Source organism: Mustela putorius, unplaced genomic scaffold (genome assembly GCF_011764305.1).
Source record: "Mustela putorius furo isolate JIRA1106 unplaced genomic scaffold, ASM1176430v1.1 tig00003962_pilon_pilon_pilon, whole genome shotgun sequence".
Taxonomy (NCBI): Eukaryota; Metazoa; Chordata; class Mammalia; order Carnivora; family Mustelidae; genus Mustela; species Mustela putorius.
Genome location: NW_025422106.1, coordinates 13,401,275 through 13,419,638, shown reverse-complemented (window position 1 = coordinate 13,419,638; position 18,364 = coordinate 13,401,275). Strand labels below are relative to the sequence as shown.

The following is an 18,364-nucleotide window of genomic DNA, read 5'->3' as shown; positions in this document are numbered from 1 at the left end:
ACAGGCCAGAGGGACCCCTTGGGCCACATGGCCCATGTGTTCTAGGACCAGGTTCTCCCTAGAAAATTCCTGGTGGGTGTTTGTTGCAGTCCAGGAGGGCCCTCTATTCCTTCCTGGGGTAGGTTCAGGGTATTACCACCAGTAATACCCTGGGGGTAAGTTTTTGGGAGTAAGCCTAAACCCAGAGATGGGCAGAAAGGATCAGGGGGTGCTGGGCAGCACCTTAGGGCTGCTGCCTTAGGGCCCTAATTCAGCTCCACTTCTGTTCCTCTGCTTAGGGAGGGGCAGGTGCCCATTGTTTCCTACTTGCACTGCCTCCCACCCCCACAGGGTCCTGGGCCAGGACACCAAGAAATGGTAAGAGAAGCAGCTTCTGGAAATTGAGGAGGGCCTCCCTGGGGTAAGGCCTGTCTCCTACAGCAGGACTTGATGATGGCTGGGTCTTACCTCTTCTCCTGATCTGGAGGCAGGGAGCCAATGGCTGCAGCAGGGTGTGTCTGTGCGTCTGCGCATTTCTGTGTGAGAAGAGAGACCTCTTATGCCCCAGGACTCCCAGACTGCTGAGTTGGGAGACCAGCTTACGATTTCTGATACAGTAAGTCTAACTGTTCGAGAGGCCTGGTTGGCTCCAGGCTGGGGGTGTAGGCTGTGGCTCTTTGGTCACCAAGTGACACAACATTGTCCCCTCGGTGTGCCACTTCCTCCTCTGACCCTGGGCTTCTTCACCTAGTTATTCCTGAGCCTTGGGATCTAAGCTCAAATGCCCCTTCTTCAGGGAGACAGTTCAGGGTCCCCATTACATGCTCCCAACGTGCCATCCACCTTTCTGTCCTAGTCCTTACCGCAGTTAGGATTTTATTTATTTAAAGATTTATTTATTTATTGTAGGGGTGAGGGGTGGAGGGAGAAGGAGAGAGAGTCCTCAGCAGACTCCGCAATGAACACAGAGCTTGACTTGGGGCTCCATCCGATGACCCCAAGATCACAACCCTAGCTGAAACCAAGAGTCAGATGCTTAACCAACTGCATCACACAGGCACCCCCTAGAATTTTATACTTATACATCAGATTTGTTTTTGAATAGGAAATATACAGTTCCGTGATTCAGAAACAAACCAATGAGTAAATTTAAAAAATGTTTGTAATAAACCATTTTTATCCTCTGGTTCTCCATATCCTAGTTTCTTCTAATCCCCAGCCACAGCTAACTTCTGTTAATCATTTCTTTTTGGCATTTCTTTTTGCATAAACGAGCAGGATGCAGAATCTCAAGTCCTTTCTTTCATATGCAAAAGGTAGTAGACTATAAAAGCTTTTTGCACCTTGCTTTGTAAACTGTATAAAATGGAGATCACGCTGTTCATCTAGAGTTTCCTTTGATTCCTTTCCTTGTAGCCTCGTAGAATTTCATTGTGCGATGGTTCTATAAATCATGTAGCCAGTCCTTATTGAAGAAATGAAGATGCCCGTTTTTGCTCTTTCAATTAAACCGGTACATATATCACTTTACACCTGCGTCAAGTATCTGTGTGGCGAGTTGCTTGCTCAGAGGTGTTTGGATTTGTAACTCGTGGTTTCGCCTTTTGATGTGTATTCCTGCCATGGCTGGAGCCTTCCTAGCAGGTGGGAGAGACGTTCTGGGCTTTTCCCAGTCTGAGGGGTGAACTGTAGATGCTGGTTGTAGTTTCAGTTTGCATTTCCTTTATTCTGAGTGAAGTTAAACATCTTTTTTCCTCTTCTGTGAACTGCTCTTCTTATCCTTTGCTCATTTTTTCTCTCAGATTTTTGAGCAGTTATCCATTCTAGGAGCTTCTATAAATGAGGAAGGCTTAGCCCCTATATGTGACAGGAACTGCTCATGTGTTTTCCCAGTTTGCAATTTGCCTTGTGACGCCTATAGGGGTAATCCCACACAGAAGGTTTTGACTGAAAATAATTGCTCTTTTCCTTATGGATACTGGATTTTGAGTGACTGAAAGCCTTTACCCACTCCTTACTTTGAAGGAAAATTTCTTCTGTTTTCTTCCAATATTTTATGGATTTAGTTTTACATTTAAACCATTGATCCTTTTGGAATTTATTCTGGCATTCAATAGGAGGTGTGAATCCAACTTTTTTTTTTTTCTAAAAAGCTATCCAGTTGTCCTCACACCAATAATTGACTGGTTCTCTTTCCCTCCTGGCTTCAGATGCGTTATTTCTGTACACTAAATCCCCCTTGAATTTGTGTCTGTTCATGTGCCAGTGCCTTCGCTGTTGAGACTTCATGATAAGCTTTAGTGTCTGGCAGGGCTGGTCCCCCATTGCTCTTCTTTTGCAGAGTTTTCTTGGCTCGTCTTATCTGTTATTTTTTTTTTTTTCATATGAACTTTAAGAATCAGCATATAATTAAAAAAGAAACTTATTTGTATTTTTATTATGATCACTCAAAATTATAAATTGACTTAGGGAGGGATGGATAGGAATGCCTTTTTCTTTGTGGATGCCTGCTTTTTGTTTTTCAAAAGTGTCCTCAAGTTTTCTTCATCACAGGGATGTCTGGGTGGCTCCATTGTTAAGTGTCTGCCTTTAGCGTAGGTCCTGAACCCATGGTCCTGGGATCAACCCAGGGTCCTGGGATCAAGTCCCATATCTGGCTCCCTGCTCAGCAGAGAGCCTGCTTCTCCCTCTCCCTCTGCTGCTCTGCCTCCTTGGGCTGTCTATCTCTCACTATCTCTCTCTGTCAAATAAATAAATAAATAAATAAATAAATAAATAAATAAATAAAAATCTTTACCACCCCCCCAAAAGTTTTCTTCATCAGAACCCACATATTTTCAGTTAGGTATTTCATCTTAGTCATCACTATTATAAATGTAGTCTTGGGGTACCTGGTGGCTCAGTTGGTTAAGCACCTGCCTTTGGCTCAGGCTGGAATTGAGTCCTGCAATGAGCTCCTTGCTCAGCAGGGAGTCTGCTTCTCCCTTTCCCTCTCCCCCTGCTTTTGCTCACTGTCTCTCTGACAAATTAAAAAAAAATTTTTTTTAAAAGATAAAAATTGGCTAAACTTTAAAATACATAATAAAAAATAAATAAATACATGTAGTCTTTGTTCCAGTACATTTTCTCACTACTTACTTTTGCCTAGTTTTTGGATTACTGCGTGACTTTCCCCACTAGATAGGAAACCACAAGGTTTTAAGTCACAATTGTATCCTAGTGCCTGGCACTGGGTCTGGCACATTGGGTGCTGGTAAGCACTAAGTGAATGAGAGAACTGGCTGACAGCGGTGGGATTTAGCTAGAGAAGGCTTGTTCTCTGCTAGGGGCTGAACTCCCTCCAAAGCTTATGCTGTCAGCATGTCGGTGGGGACCCAGGGCTCTTGATCTCCCTCTTTTCCTCCTTTTCTCCCACATATTTTGCACCCTGACAATGGGCTGAGCCCTTGCTGGGTGCGTTGGGGAGTTGTACAGATGCCCTGTACAACTCCCAAGAGGGCCTGGTGCTCTCCAGCCAGGGACATGTATGAGCTCAGGCTCAGGAATTCGTCCAAAATCTAGCTCCGCCTCCCACTGGCTGTCTGAGGTTGGGTAGATGCCTTCACTTCCCTGAGCTGCAGTGCCCTTAGGCTGTGCCTAATGCACCCAATAATAATGCCTACTACACAAGGATGTTGTAAAGAGTTACTTATTCGATGTGGGTAGGCTCCTCAGCACAGGGCCTGGCACATAGGCTATGCTCTGTGAACACTGCAGTGACTGTGAGAGAAGGCAGAAAGCTTTCCGGGCCCCTGGGCTGCTGCCCTGGGAGTGAGGCCTAAGGCATACCTGGCCGAGGTCTCTTGAGTTGGCTAATGGGCTGCCCGACTCAGCTCTAGTTTGGGTCTTCTTTCAGCCAATCGCTTACCTCTCTGGGTCTCAGTTTTTTCCTCTTTTTGTGTAAGCTCTAGAACCTGCCTCCATCCTTACCTCTTCGCAGGACCGGAGCGGGTAAGAAGGAAGATGGAGAAGGTGGTCTTAAAAGTAAAATCACGACACAGGGGAAAATCTGGTTTTAATCTATGACAAAATGGACATTGGCCACATTTGTGCGGCCAGCATCCAGATACACTGTGTTCCGTGATGGACATAAGGGCCTGGTGAATCCTCGTCTCTCACAGTGTTGGGCTGACACTTTATCATTAATTTCTGAGCGTGTTGTGGAAAGCAGCGTGTGCTCTCTCAAAGGCCATCTGGACTCTTCTCAGGATTCTGTCTCCAGCCAGCTATGTGTTCTTGGGCAAGTCACGTTCCCACTACAAGCCTCCTGTTCCTCATCTGTAAATTAGGAGGTTGGACTAGAATGATTTCTAAGGTCTGCCTCTCCATGTGCTTATGTTCTGTGATTCTAATGCAGATAAATCTCAACCTCATTGGCCAAGCACGCTAGGGTGATCTCTTGAGGAAATGGATGTTTGGCGCTATCACAATTTGTTAAAATAGAACAGGCTTCTGAATTGTAGCCAGAACGTAATGAATCCCATGTCTGTAAAACAATGATGAGACCAGTTATGTAGTGGGGTTTGTTGACTTGGCTGGTCCATTTGGCCCAACGTCCTCTGCCACAAGTATAAATGGGAGACTCTGGCAAAGGAGATTAATGTGGCGCCTGAGGAACTTCCGAGTAAAGCCAGGTGTGAGTCATGGAGTTGGTTCCACATTCTCCTGGGCTGTTGGGGCGGAAGCACCAGTTTAAAATTGTGTTGGTTCAATAAGCAGGACATTCTTCCAGACACCTGTATGGATTCCAGAGTGTCTGAGTTATGAGGGGTGTTCGGGACCACTTCTTAGTCGAAGGCCTCCCTTTGCAGATAGGGACCCCATCTGCCTGGGCGGAAAGAGCTTGCTCAAGACTTGCAGCTGCTGAGCAGAGATCCACTGAAGCTTCTGGACTCTTCCCGACTTCTCTGTTTTCCAGGATTGCAACCCCCTATGGCTCCTCCCTGTCCTTCACATCTGGCACTTTCTCTCTTCCCAGTTTTCCCTGCCAGCCAGACTGGGTCCCTCCCCTAGAAGGTGTATTTGGCAATCTCTCCACCTCAGTCAATGAAGGACCTTGTCTGATAGGCTGAGGAGTTTGGCCTTTATCCCAAGGGGCAAGAGGGAACCATCAAAGGTGGCATTATGAATATAAGACATTTATTGAGCTCTGAATGTTGGCAGGAATGGAGGGAGGAAAACTTGGGAGGCAAGAGGAAGAAATACAAAGCAAGTGGACAGTCCGTCTGGATGAACCGGAATGTTATAAGCAGGGGAGTGACCTGATTTGGTGTGTAGCAGTGAAAATGGAGAGGGAGACAGGGAGGAGGCAGCCCCAAACCCAGAGAGAGATGGCGGGGGGAGGGGGGGTTGCTGAATCAGTGCTGTGCAGTGGGAACAGAGAGACATTTATCTTGTGGATGGAGTCACAGGACTTGGTCACTGACTGGACCTGGAGGTGAGTGACAGTGGGGAGTAGGGAGTTGATGGTACCCAGGGCTCTGGACAGACTGACAGAGCCTAGGACTCCCCAGGTGGCCAAGGAGCAGGGAGGGTGCTGTCATCTGTCTGATGGTATCCTTGAGGGACAGCCCAGCCTCACTGTGCTGGGTCCTGGCATTGCTTAGATCTGTCAGTTCACTGGTTGTGTTCTCCCCAAGTGGCCAGGGGCTAGTCCTGCCGTGGGGGATGGCAGCATGCTGTGCACAGGTTTAGTCTTGAATTTTTACCTGAAAAATGCCTTAGAGGCTGCCTTGCACTTACTAGTTCCTGTCTGAGGGTAAAGGAGCCCAGAGGTACAAAAGGAGTAAAAAATATGGCCCTTTCTCTTTTTCTCTTGAGGAGTTCACAGTTTAAATGAAGGGACAAGCAGGAACAGGAAACCACTAGGGAGCAACACAACAGCCAAGTAGACAATGTGCAGGGAGGAAGTTTCAGAATCAGGGATTCACAAAAGGACCTAGTGATCTGGGAAGGCTTCCCGGAAGAGTCAGGTTTAGAGAAGATAACCCTAGAAGGTGAGAGAGGGGCAAACGGAAGATCAAGCCAAAGGAACTGCATGTGAAAAGGCCAGGAGGTGGGACTTTGGAGACTTCTGGAGGCATCCTGACCACCTCCCAGGGATTTAGTTTCCTGGTCTTCTGGGAACTTGGGTCCTTTGTGGACTCCTGCAGCTGAGGGGCAGTGCGGGGTGGCAGAATAACCTAAAGGGACTGAGAGGTGTTTCCCAAGACCCATCCCCTATCCCCAACCTCTTGAAACAGATGTCCATTGAGGCCTCCTGAGGCAGGACTTGTGTCCACTCTGCGTTTGCTTATCTGGCAGGCTCCCAGTTGGGCAATGGGTCCTCAGCTGCAAGCCCTGGCTGAGGGCTTGGGGTGCTCTGTATCTGCCCCGAGAGGGTCCAAAGATTTGTCACAGGAGGCTGTCACAGCCAGTGCAGAAGAGAGAAAAACTAGCTCTGCTGGATGGAGAGATCCAGGCAAGCTGAGGAGCCCAGGGAGAGCCAGAGGCCACGGCCCAGCTGCTACCCCACCTGCTCTTCAGCTGTGCCTGTCCCCTAGGCTTTCTCTGTCCCCAGGCCGTGCTGAACCTGGCACCTTTCCCTAGACTAACCCTTCTGCCTTGGTGTGCCCTAGAGGAGTCTGATTCTGGCCCTTCTTCTGGCACTCTGGTCACTCAGGGTTTTAATCTGGCCCCAGACCTGTCCCTGGGAACTGGGAAGATGGGAGCCAGCAGGGCTAGCCCAGGAAGGGGCACCCCTAGAAGGAAAGGAAGGAGAGAAGGGAGCTCAGAGAGAAATGGGGCCAGAGGGCCAGCCTTGCCCAGCCAGTATAGGAGCCAAAGGGTTAACAAAAGCAGCGGTGCTGATAAAATGCCCCAAATTCCTGGTCCTGCCTCCAATAGGGAGGGCGTCTGGCAAATGTCAACGATAAAAAATACATTTTAATGGCACATGATGCAGCCGCTACCGTGGGGCACAGCCGAATGAAGTAGGTTTGGAGCCGCAACTACTGTATGTTACTCCCAGGGCTCCAGGGCCAGGCCTCTTGGGTTCTTTTGGTCTGGTGGGTCGGCCCACCTCCCCAGCCCCAGGAATCCTCAAGGGCCTGTAGGTGCGTGGGGCCTCTGGCCTTCTGTGGCATTATTTCTAGAACTTTGCTATCTCCTACCCTGGCACCTGGAACTGTAGCTTATGACGGAGCTTCCCTCCAGGCTGTGGGCAGCCTTGAGCAGGTCTGCCGGCAGGATGCATCTGGGTCTCCCAGAATCCCTTCAGCAGGCCTCTGCACATGTTGAAACAGATGAAAAAACCCCAAGTGGGACACTCTCCTCTGCTCCTCCCCTATGTTGCACACCCTGGCGGGCATCTTTATGAAAAGCGGGTCATACAGCAGTGCGTGGGGCGGTGGTGGTGAGGAACAGGAGAGGCAAGAGAGGACAGGACGGGCAGGGTAAAGAGGCAGCTGGAGCAGGAAACCTGAGGGAGATGAGTTACGAATTAGGATCCTATTTTACAGATATGAAAACTGAGGCTCAGAGAAGTCCAGTGACTCTCCTGAGGTCACACAGCGAGTCCGTGACACCCTGGGCCTTTGCATGAGCTCGGAATTCCACCTGCTACACAGTGCTGAGGTCACTTGGGCTTTAAACTATTCAGTTCTCCATTACTGCAGTGAAACATCTGTGCCATCAGGAAGGTCTTGGGGCCAGGCATTCGTTCTGGAGCAGAGGGGCTGAGCGGGGGCCGTGGAGGCTGAGCGGGGGTCCAGGAGCCTGCTTCTTTGCTTGGGAGCATTGGCACCTTTCTGGCCTGTCCCAGGAGTCAGGCCCTGGAACCTGGGCTTTTAGGAGCATGAAAGCCAGCCTGAGGCCAGCTGACTGAGACCAGGGACGAGGGGGTGGGGACCTAGAGCTCAGAAAGAGACCCTTGTCTTCCAGATCATTCTCAACTCCATGCACAAGTACCAGCCAAGGCTACACATCGTGAAGGCTGATGAGAACAATGCTTTCGGCTCCAAAAACACAGCCTTCTGCACCCATGTGTTCCCAGAGACTTCCTTCATCTCTGTGACCTCCTACCAGAATCACAAGGTATAGTCCTCCCCAGCCCCCACCGCTGACCCTGCCTGGCATTTCTGTGCCATCAGGGAGGCAGAAAGGGAAGCCCCCATGCACGGGGCAGAGGCGCCTTGGACACCTGGACTGTCCCTCGGAGCAGTGAGAAAGCAAATGCTGAGTAAGAAGGGAGACCAGATTCCTAAATCTCCAGTGCGAACTAATTATGGGGAATGGACAAAGTCGGCACTATAAGAACCAAGAGCGTGGATCTTGCCTTGTGGCTTGAGTGTTAGGCCGTTTTGTCCTACAAACTTCTTGACCTTGCTGGGATTCAAAGATCGGACTCAGGGCCTGCCAGGAAAGGGGAAAGATTGGGGAAAGGAGCCTCGGGGTATGGTCAGCTGTGTGGGAGCCGGGAGACTGAGCCTGTGGTCAGCCAGTGGTCAGATGGGTCTAGCTCCCACCCTGCCACGCCCCTCCCCAGCCTGACTGCCCCAAACTGCCTCTGGGGCCATGCATGGGCCATTCTCTCCAGTCCGTCTGCCGCTGCCCAGGCAACACTTCTCAGGGGGCTTGTCACATCGTGCAAGGGACTGGCCAGGTCGGCTTGGGGGATTGAGGAAGGGCCATAGGCTGTGGCAGATTTCAGGCAGAAGAGTGACAGATTTGCATTTAGTATGGTCCCTCAGAAGCTGATGTGGCAGATGCCCTGGATAGGGTGACACAGATGTGAAGCTGTGAGAGGCACACAGATAGGAGAACAAGAGGCAGAGTCAGAAGGTCTGCAGTGAGGAGAATGGATGGGAGGCAGCAAGGGGCCAGTCATGGATGGAGAGGGCCCGGAGGACTCGGCCAGGCTGCCGGCCAGCTGGCCGAGGGCTGGGGTGTACCCCGTCCCTTGACTCTGCCCAGAGCTCTGAACAGTCTGGGACAGGTGAGGAGGACCAGCTCAGTCCTCTACTATGGTGACTCTGTGTGTCCTCTCCTGACAGATCACACAGCTGAAAATTGAGAACAACCCTTTTGCCAAGGGATTCCGGGGCAGTGACGACAGTGACCTGCGTGTGGCCCGGCTGCAGAGGTGGGGCTGCCTGGCCCGGGGGACGGGATGCGGGTCGGGGGTCGGGATGCAGACTGGGTTCAGGAGAACGAAGGGTAACCCTCAAAGTATCTTTACTCTCTTCCTGTCTTCCTGTCCCTGTCCTCCCCGCCTCGCCAGCAAAGAATATCCTGTGATCTCCAAAAGCATCATGAGGCAGAGGCTCGTCTCCACCCAGCTCTCAGCCAAGCCCGACGTCAGTCCCCTGCACGGTGCCCATCAGGCGCTCCAGCACTACCAGTACGAGAACGGGGCTCACATGCAGTTCGCCACAGCTGAGCCACAGGACCTTCCCCTCAACACCTTCCCAGCCCAGAGGGACTCCAGCCTCTTCTACCACTGCCTGAAAAGACGAGGTAGCTCTCTCCTAGGCTGGCAGCCCTAGAGGGTCAGACAAGGGGTAAAGCTCTTCCTACAAACACTCTCCATCATATGTGCAAACATTCATGCCGTGTGGGCACATACCTATGCGTGTATGTGTGCATGTACACACACACATGCATACACACACACATACTTGGTTATCGAGTGGCCTGGGAGAACAAACCTGGAGGGTTAGGAGCATGGCCGGCTTAGTGCAGGGATGTTGATTCTTGATTTTAATCCTCACAGACCCCTTCTGGCCTCATGTCCCCAGGACCCCGGTGGGTACCCCTGCCCCGTGCCAGGTGCTTTTCATAGCCATTGCTCAGAGCCTTCATGGGGTCACAGAGCCCATGAAGTCACATGGGCTTTGTCTCTAAGTCTGCGAGGAGGCCGACACCTCAGGGTCCAGAGGTGTGGGGACTGGAGCTATCATTTATCAAAGCCCCCTCAATCCTAAAACAGGGGTGACCCAGAGGATATGCCGCTCCAGACAGTCAAGCCGTCATGGCTGAGGACATCGAAAGACACACAGAGATGGTTTGGGGCAGCTGATGTCATCTTTCCCCAAAGAGAGTATCAGCTTAGCCTTAAAAGTCCAAGTCACCTTTTACTGATTATCAGCTCCGTTTCCATTTTGTAAACACTGGTTGGAATCTGTATTATAACAATGCTGGGACTCCTTTGAACACATGTAGAGTTTACTTCCTCTTCTAAAAGCAACAGGAACGTGCCTGCAAGTATCTTTGGCTTGCAAAGGCCTTCCTGGGAGCTGAGGATTAAGGCAGAAACACTGTGGCTTTAATTTTCTGGCTAATTCACACAGATGTGGCCTCTGGGCCTAGTTTGGCCTGGCAGTTGCCTCCACTTTCCTTGGCCAGGGTGGGCCTCGGCTAAGAATGCCAGGGCACATTAAGGCCTCTTCCTATTCCCAGGAGTCATGGTGGCAAAGGATGAAAGCTATATGCCGCCTGGCTGACCACATCACTGCGTGTCCACTGATGTGGTGTCCCCTGTGGCCTCTGAGCAGGGTCCATAATCTGACCACTTCTTGGCTGCTGCCACCTTATAAAAGCTGTAGCTGATTAAAGTGATTGTGGAAGTGCCATGGCCACATGGGCTGAGGGGCAAGTCCTAAGTGACAGTGGCAGGCTGTCCTGGCATCCAAGAAGAGGGTTCTGGGCCCTGGGCTGGTGGAAATGGCTCTTCCTGAAGGTTTCTCTGTCTTCCAGCAGACAGTGCCCGCCATCTGGACTTACCCTGCAAGCGATCCTATCTGGAAGCTCCCCCCGCAGTGGGAGAAGATCATTATTTCCGTTCTCCCCCTCCCTACGACCAGCAGATGCTGAGCCCCTCCTACTGCAGTGAGGTGACCCCAAGAGAAGCCTGTATGTACTCAGGTTCGGGGCCGGAGATTGCGGGGGTGTCTGGGGTGGACGACTTGCCCCCACCCCCGCTGAGCTGTAACATGTGGACGTCAGTGTCCCCGTACACAAGCTACAGTGTTCAGACAATGGAGACTGTGCCTTACCAGTCCTTCCCCACCCACTTCACCGCCACCACTATGATGCCTCGGCTGCCCACTCTCTCTGCTCAGAGCTCCCAGCCGCCGGGAAACACCCACTTCAGCGTCTACAATCAGCTCTCACAGTCTCAGGTCCGGGAGCGGGGCCCCACTGCCTCCTTCCCCAGGGAGCGCGGCCTCCCTGCCGTGTGCGAGAGGAAGCCGCCCTCTCCACACCTGAATGCTGCCAACGAGTTTCTCTACTCTCAGAGCTTCTCCCTGTCCCGGGAAGCTTCCTTACAGTATCATTCAGGAATGGGAACGGTAGAGAACTGGACTGACGGATGACTCCCATGTCCATCGATAGCCCCAGGACCACGGTAATCCGGTGTTAACCTCTGTGGGTGGCCTGCGCTACCAAGAAACACGGGAAGGTATTTCAAAGGGGAGGGTGTCTGCGTGTGTGTCTGCATGTATGTGTGCCTGTGTGCGTGCCTACGTTTGGAGAATATCCGCCTTCTGACATACAGCTGAGGCCACGACGAGGAAGAAAACCACAATTACCTAAGAAGTGATTTTGGCTCTGGTACCTGGGTCCACTGTTACCTCACATCTCCTGACAGGTGCATGGATAGGACGGGGGTGGAGAGTTCATGTGAGTTACTTAGAGAGGTTTTGATAAAATAATCTTTGATTCACTCAGGGGCCAGGTGATGAGGTCTCTCTCGTAGGGAAGGTTGGAGAAGACTCTCATTGCTGGGGTGGGAGGTCTCTGTGCACATCTTTGAGTTCCTGGCCTTCTGTTAGCAAGAGAAGCTGGAAATCTTGTCTGGGGAGTAGGGGGCCCCTCTTTTAGCCTCTGGAGAGTCTGTGAGATGACCTGAGGCGTGTGCTTAGCTAAGCCACAAAGCACTCTCTGGGAGTAGAGCTCACGGCTCAGTCAGTGGCCTGGAAATTGATCCCTAGAGTCCCAAGGTCTGAGGGATGACTTTCAGAGAAGGTCATGTGCTAAGTGCCACCTGATGGGTATTAAAACATTTTAGTTTTTTCCTTCAAGAGGAGGGAAAATGCGACCAATAGCATCTCTGTCATCATTCAGGTTTTTTAATATGGTACAAAGTCCTTCCCCTCAGCCCCCGACATCCAGTTTCCCACTCTCTCTCTGGTGTACAAGACTCGGCCTTTCGGGCACCATCTGCATCCAATGACTGGCCATCATGAAACACACTTCACCTGGCAACGTCCCCAGGAGACCACATTGGAGCTGCTGCCAGGCAGAGCCTGTTCAGCTCCCAGAAAATCCTCGCCTTTGGAGCAAGAAAGCCCGTCAGAAATAAAAACAAGAATCGAGAAAACATTCATTTCTTCCAGTACATTCAGCCAGTGAGCTCAGAGAAGCGAGGATAATTCTCCCGTGAGGTGGATCGTGTCGTCCCCCAGCCCAGCTCTTCAGCGTGGAAAGTCACCAGACCATCCATGCGGCTGGTGTGAACTCTGTAATCTAATTTGGGAAATCACTAAACTCTTTGCATGCTGAATAGCTATTTATATATTATATAAATAAATAAATATATATCTCTCTCTCTCACAAACGCAGGCCACATGTCAAACTCAGCTTTGCTTTTTACAAACGAATAAACAATAAAATAAACGCTGGAGGGGGTATTTGGAAAAGACATCTATTTAAATTTTTATTACACATTTGATGTTAAAAACTAAGAATGGTTTAGAGAAAACATATAAATAAATAAATAAATAATAAATATATAAATAAATAAATCTATCTATATATAAATATACACCCACCACAGATTAAACTATATTAGAAGACACAATAGCCAACAGGGGATATGGAACTTCAAGTGTTTTGTTATATAGCATGGACATTTTATTTTACATATCGTAACATAAAGCCATTTTACAACTGTGAAGTGTGTGGATGCTCTTTACTACTGACTTGTCATTTCTTGGCTCGGCAATGGTCTTAGTGTCCCCTTTGCTGGTATTTTTTTCTGTGCCTCTGAGCATTTATACCATGGAGCCTCTGAGCCTCGAGTGAAGGAATTTAGAACCAACGGAACAATTGTACCTCTGCTCTCATGTTACTCCCCAGATGACGGGTCTGGATTCCAGGGCCCACAAAGACCCCAGAAGGGCAAGGCAGGCAAGACACCAGAATTCGTCCCCTTTTAGTAATCAACACACAACCTGGTGATTTGGGAGAGGTGGTCTTACGCAGGAGGGAATTCTTGGTGGGATTTGTGTGGCCTCTTCAGACAAGGAACTGAAGAGCAGGTTGAAGCGAGAGCCTGGGGTTTCCTGGAGAAGTCAGATGTCTGAGCTCATCAGCCAGCTGCATCCCAGAGAACAGAATGAAGACCTGGCAGAGACCTCTGCTTCCCACCCGTCCGCCAGATACCCTACAGCTTGGCCATAAGATGGAGTGTGAAAAGGAGAGATGAAATTCAGTCTAGTTTCACCCTGTTAGATAGAAGAGAAGCTGGTGTGGAAAGGTGTGTTGGGTCTCCTTCCTTACAATCCTGCCTCTTGCCCCCTCCCCTTGTGGCTCCTTTATCCAAAGTTGCTCGTTGTTACTCACTGTCTGCACAGCAGGCTGGTCTGGGAAGTCAGCAGAAGAGAAAGCAAGGATAAGGGTATTCTTTAAGCCCTCATCTTTTTTAGGATGATGAGGTTTCCTGCTGGGTAAAAAGTGGACTTTGTCATCTCCCCCCCCCCCAAGTCCTTCCCTGTGGCTGTAGGGCTGCTCTCTGGGGAAACTTCTTGCTGCAGAAGGAGGCCAACTCCTTCTCTCCTTGGCTGTTGGTTCCCATCTTGGGCTCATTGGTCACAGAGAAAAACTTATCTGAACCTGGCTTAGGGTTCAGGGAAGGGGTGGGTTTAATTTTAATTTTAAGTGGGTTTTGTCTGCATGTATGTGTGCCTGTGTACACAACCGCTCTGCTCTTTTCTTTCTGGGCGAAGACTGAATTCTGGGATACCCCACACTTTCTAGAACGCCAGACAGAGGGCTGGGAGCTACATGTGGGTTCCCAGGCTCTCTAGACACATAGTTGCCTGAGTCCAAGGCAAAGAATGCTGTCTCTTAAGGAATATTCTGCCTCTAGGCAGCCCCTATCTTCCTACCTGCTTTCTGGGAAGCATGAGGTCCTTGGGCTTCCCCACCTGGGCACCGCTAGAGAGCAGGGCCTGCAGTGGGATTTGTGGAACTTTCCTGCCCCTCTGAATCAACAAGTCAATAAAAAGGGGGCACATGGGATACCCTGGAACAAAGGGCACCATTCAGTAGCGCCAACAGGTCATACATCATCGGGCCAGAAACCTGCCACGTGAAAAGTGTCTGCTTCTACAGTGCTCTGCCTGGGAAGGGAAAAAAAAACAACAAAAACAAAAAAAAACAAAAAAACCCGAAGAATATTCAGCTGTGAGGCCATGGACAGGCGGCTCCCACCCAGGGCTCTCCTCTCTAGCCCAGGCCCGGCCGCTTGGGGAAAGGGGGCTCGGCTCTCAGCTACAACTCGGCTACCCAGCTGCCCTCCAACAACAGAAGAGCCTGGCACAACAAAAGGGAGAATGAAAGAGAAGCTGGGTCAGACTGACAAATTGTTAAAAAACCAAACCAACTTCCAGTCTTGGCTGGGCCTCAGGGGGTCAAGAGGCCTCGGCTCGCCCCACTAATGGAGCCTGCTGGAGAAGTAGCAGCCCCGGCCCCGCAGTGTCTTATCTTACAACATAAAATTAAAACCCACTTAAAAGGCCGGAGGGCATGTTAACATTCCCCCTGCTGTCTAATTGAAGCAGTTCCCAGTGCAACGATTTCACTTGAAAGATGTTCCCCTCTGAGCCCAGTTCTCCTGCTTGGCAGGCAGGGGAACAGGAGAGGCTGTCATTGCAAAAGACCAGCACAAACTCAGCAGGAAAAGCACGGTTCTGTTGGCCGTCCCCACCCAGGCAGCAGGTGGCGACAGCAAAGGTTAGATCAGGCTGGGTTGTTTTGTATTTTTTAAAAATTTACAAATTCATTAGCAGCTGTGTCAGCAGAGGCCAGACTCCTGACAAGAAGCCTTGGTAATGATTCAAATATGGCGAGCCCTGCAGCGAAACCTGGCAGTTCCCGCAGCCGAGAGAGTTCTATCCCGTCCCCCAACAGCGCCATGCTTCCTCCTATGCAAATATATTACAGGTCTCCGAGGCATACGGAATCAATCAGGGACATCCTGTAAAGGTGATGAACTTGCACTGGCCATCCCAAGTAATGGGAACCAGTCAGCCTGCAGCCGGCTGGAACTGAAAGCCAAGGTGACAGCTATTAAGCAATTGTGTGCAGAACAAAATGGCAAAGGGGCCGGGTAATCAATTCAATTTCGATGGGCAACCCAAGCAACTGCAGCGTCTGTCATCTGTCGCAGCTGATTAGAGAGGCTGGCCAGAGCTTTCAGTGCGAGCCCATCAGAGATCAGAAACAGGCCTGGGATGAAAAGGGAAGGAACTGTCTCCTGAGAAGCAGGCGATGAAGGACTCTGTTTTATGTGACTGTGTTCTTCTTTCTCTTCTTGAAGCAAGAGGAGGAAAAAAAGCAAGCAGTTTGGAGATTAGATAGTTTTCTTTTCAGCCATTTATCATTATGAAGGAAAGTAGACAGGGCAGGGGCAGAAAAATCTCCAGTGGGATTTCTGCAAAGTCTCACTAAGAAGGACCAGGTTTACACTTTGCCGCTCAAACAGCCCCTGCTTATTACCACAGCCTGACGGGGTCTGCAGAGCATCCAGAGTCCCTCTTCTCTAACAAGGGCAAACAGGTCCCAGTGCTCAGAGGATCACAGAAATTCTCCTGCAGAAACCCCAAACCACCAAATTGTATCATTTGTGAAAATTAAAGCCTGAGTTGGAGTAATCGGGAGAGGAGGAAAATGGGAGAGGAACAGATGAGACAGAGTTGTACAAAGTCGCAGCAGGTAAGGCCCTAACAGCGGCCCTCTGGTTTCCCTGGGCCCAGGGCAGGGCAGGAAGGGCCCTGGCTATGTCTGCCCAAGGTCAGCACTGACCCCAGTCTGATGCTGGGCCCTGGAAGCCTGATTGAAAATTCAGGCTCCTGTTCGGTCCTCCAGGGCAGGGGGACTGGCGTAGGCTGAGCCAGGGCACCCCCAGGCATGGAAGCTATGACAGAGACCAGCTTTGGGACCAAGGAAGGAATGAGAGGCTTGTGAGCTGATGGCAAGGGATGCAGACCCAGGAAGGAGAGGACCACACTGGAGCCCAGGGTGGGAAAGAAGCATCTGAGGTAGGCAAGTGGCAAAAGAGGAAGGGCTGATTTAGAAATGAACGGCCCTGGGTGCCTGTGATCAGCATCATTTAAGACTTGCAAAGGGATAATGAACTTGAACAAAGCTAATCTCCCGAATACCTGAAATGCAAATTAAAGTGATAAAACACCATTTTTATCTAACTGATTAATAAACATTTAAGAAAAGATGTGAGGAGCACCTCTCAATCACTGTCAGTGGGAACACAGATTGCTACAGTCTTTCTAGGAAAAGCAGTTTGGTAACTTGGACAAAGACTCTAAGATTAGTGTTCATATACTAAAGGAAATAGCCAGAAATGTGGAGACATAGCTTAGTGTTCTATAATGTTCATTATGGTATTATTTTTAATAGCCCAAATTGGCAGAAAGTAAATTATAGTTAAATAAATTATGATATACTCATATTCAGGACTATGATGTCGTCATTGAAATTATACTTACAAAATGTGTTTAATGACATAGGGAACTGATTTAATACTAAGTGACAAAAGAGGATCATAACATAGAGTATGATCTCAAGAATACTCGGGAATAAAAAAAACACTGCTGCAGCCAAACAACAGATCATTAAACAACAATCAACAAGGGAATGAAATATATAAATATATAGCTCCATGATGTATTTATTGTGTGAAAAAAATTTTGTAAGTAATAGATACGGTTTCCCATTTGTGTGAAATGTAAAACAAACAAACAAACAAACAAACAAAAAACCAAAAAAACCCCAAACCCCTCTGTGTGTGTGCATGTATGTGTGCGTGATATGTGTGTGTTCTGTGTATCTGTCTATATATGTGTGTGTGTGTGATGTGTGAACCTGTGACATGTGCTTGTGTGTGTGCAAGTGTGTGTGTGTGTGATAGGGGCTAAGAGGTTAAGGAGTAATTTTTTCTGATATTTCCCCCAAACATCTCTGCTTTATTTGCCTTGTTAACATGAGCATGTATTACTTTTATAATTAACAGATTTCACTAAGGAACAAAGAAAAATAAGTTGTGATTATAGAAGTGCCTGGAATAAAAGAAGGAGTCGATGAAATCGTGCCCAAATGCTATGATAGTAAGTCTGGGAAGTGGTTGCTGCTCCCAGTCACGTGGACAGAGACTGACTCTGGGCCTCTTCACCGGGCTTGTTTCCCTTCCGATTCTCGGGCTCTCCTACTTAGACACCTTTTCTTCTGCCTGGGCCTGTAATGCAGCTGTTGTTCCAGGACTGGGGCTTTAGCCATGTATCCTCACTAGCCACTCTCCCTAGGTCTTTCACTGACATACGCTGACCAATCTCAGGTCTAATCTCCTTTTTCTCTCTCCTGAGACTGTCTCCTGGATGTTTCATTTACTAGATGTCAGGATCTCCAACTCTTCCGGCTCAAACCGGAGCCTTCCAAATGTCCTCTTGGCCGTCTCTGTTTTGGTAAACGGTACCACCAGCCAATGACTTGAGCACTACCAGCTCAAGTCAGAAACCTGGGCTTCAGTTCCCTACCTGCACATTCCCAAACCCGTGCTAATTGAGGCAGATTCTATTTTCTAAAGCTGGCTTACATCTGTATACTTTCTTGCTCTGTCATCGGGGCTGGCAGAGTCCGCCATGGCGGCAAATCCCTGGGTCTGGGCTGCCCAGTGTTTAGTGTTGTCAGTGTGAGGCTGCAGAGCATAGGGCTGTGGGAAGCAGCACTCCAGGGCACAAAAGCATTGCCTGTGAGGTGATGGCTCTTCAGACTTGGAGCCAGGGAATGGCCCAGGCAGAAGACAAGAGGTTGCTCAAGCAAGGGAGAGTTGTCTTCACTGGTGACTCTGCTTTCAGCTTGGTATGGCCTGATTGCTTTGCTCTGGCCACCACCGGGGTGTGGTGAGAGAGCAGGACACCCTGCAGCTATTTCTGTAGGCGCACAGGCCAGGCCTGGGGCCCCCCAAGCTCACAAGCAGTCTGAGCACCTTCCTGCACAGCAGGCTTACATTGAGAGTGTGACGCCCAAACTTAAAACTCTCTGTTGTCTCACCTAATTGCTTGTTACA

General features: G+C 49.7%; 1 protein-coding gene across 6 annotated transcripts in view; it reads left to right on the top strand.

Moving 5' to 3' along the window:
• The window catches only part of TBX4 (T-box transcription factor 4), a 31,361-nt gene extending 18,409 nt beyond the window's left edge, over positions 1 to 12,952 (top strand). For 4 of the 6 annotated variants that reach the window (XM_013053633.2, XM_004747247.3, XM_013053634.2 and 1 more), the window contains exons 6-9: positions 7,939 to 8,091; positions 9,051 to 9,139; positions 9,278 to 9,513; positions 10,753 to 12,952. In XM_013053633.2, coding sequence (XP_012909087.1) covers positions 7,939 to 8,091; positions 9,051 to 9,139; positions 9,278 to 9,513; positions 10,753 to 11,372 — 1,098 coding nt within the window. In that variant the 3' untranslated portion in view covers positions 11,373 to 12,952. The remainder of the gene's footprint in view (positions 1 to 7,938; positions 8,092 to 9,050; positions 9,140 to 9,277; positions 9,514 to 10,752) is intronic. The other 2 variants (XM_013053631.2, XM_045070021.1) reach the window with 2 other exon arrangements.
• Positions 12,953 to 18,364: the final 5,412 nt, after the last annotated feature.